Raw genomic sequence first — 1,225 nt, forward strand, 5'->3', positions numbered from 1 at the left:
TTATAAGGCTACGATTAAATTTATTCCACTATCGATATTCTGTCCATTGATAATGGTATCGATGTCCTGATCATCCTCATCAACATCACCATCATCCTCAATGGTAGGGTCATTCTCATGATCATGAGAAATGGCACGCTCATCCTCATTATCATGATTATCTCTTATTTCTTGATCATCGATCACAACATCTTCATTGGCATCTTCGACATCATCTTCATTGCGGCTTGTTACATCCTCCATATGCTCCATATCAGTGAATGTATTATACATCACTTTGGAACGTGGTGCAATAGGGATGACGTACCACCATTTAATGTCATGCACCATTGGTAGATAGATAACCTACTCAAATACACATACTACAGTAATTAATTAGCATATCAAAAGTCAAGGGGTATGCGAGCTTAGATATATATGTACATGAAACACATTAGTAAAAAAATGCATACCTGCTCACATTGTTGTGGCAATACGAGCCTATCTTTCTTTGTTTGCCAAAACTTTGTAGAGTCAATAGTTACATAGCCACTTGCATGGCGTTTTATCGTTGCATTAGGCCCTTTTTCCACCACGTTCATTTGCCATTTGACATCCAAAACATACACAAAGAAGCGACGAAAGTCAAGCCTAAATATGTCTTGGATTGTGCCACAATAATCATCCCTCAAAGCTACTAATGACACCGCAATCTTGTGTATTCCTCTTTTCATCAATTCTTTGTGTTCGAAAATGCTTGCCTTCACACCATATAGCATTGAACATAGTGCACTGGACCAAAATAGAAGCAATATTTGTGTAAGCAATGTGAATAAATATTAAAAGCAAATCACTTACAACTAATGCAAAACATTAGTTCTATGTACCTTTAACATGCATCCTCGTGCATACTCCCATTCTTCCGCCATGATATGCAGTCCCTCGTCGCTCTCTGCTCTCTCCATTTCCTCATGCAACCAATCAACATGGATATCATTCGGAAGTGTTGCTAGATGCTTAGGGTACGCCTTACGAGAGCCATGTTGCCTCCGAAAGAGAGCTCTTTCTGCTTGCCTTTTTGTCTTTGCATCCTCATATCTTGTAACCCATCTGCTCATCACATCACTATTAAGGATGCAAGTGAAATTGAGATCATCAATTAATGTTCTATCAATTACTTTACTCTATCCTTTTCCTTGAGGCACAATAGAGGTCATCCTCAAGTCCTCTTCATTGCTCCATAGTC

At 38.8% G+C, this 1,225-nt stretch overlaps 1 protein-coding gene across 1 annotated transcript; it reads right to left on the minus strand.

Moving 5' to 3' along the window:
* On the minus strand, window positions 1-581 carry LOC147612144 (uncharacterized). The gene is made up of 2 exons (XM_086784177.1): window positions 453-581; window positions 1-345 (listed from the first exon to the last, which is right to left on the minus strand). Exons 1-2 carry the CDS (start codon window positions 579-581, stop codon window positions 1-3), a joined length of 474 nt encoding a protein of 157 aa, XP_086640303.1.
* Window positions 582-1,225: the final 644 nt, after the last annotated feature.

This window comes from Cibotium barometz, chromosome 46 (assembly GCF_041138505.1).
Source record: "Cibotium barometz isolate CiBa-2024 chromosome 46, ASM4113850v1, whole genome shotgun sequence".
NCBI classification, from domain to species: Eukaryota; Viridiplantae; Streptophyta; class Polypodiopsida; order Cyatheales; family Cibotiaceae; genus Cibotium; species Cibotium barometz.

Excerpts from the sequence above, each read along its gene's own strand:
- LOC147612144 (XM_086784177.1), bottom strand. The coding sequence starts at position 581 with ATGAACGTGGTGGAAAAAGGGCCTAATGCAACGATAAAACGCCATGCA. Across the intron at positions 346-452 it reads TGCCACAACAATGTGAGCAG|GTTATCTATCTACCAATGGT; the intron begins GTATGCATTTTT and ends GTATTTGAGTAG.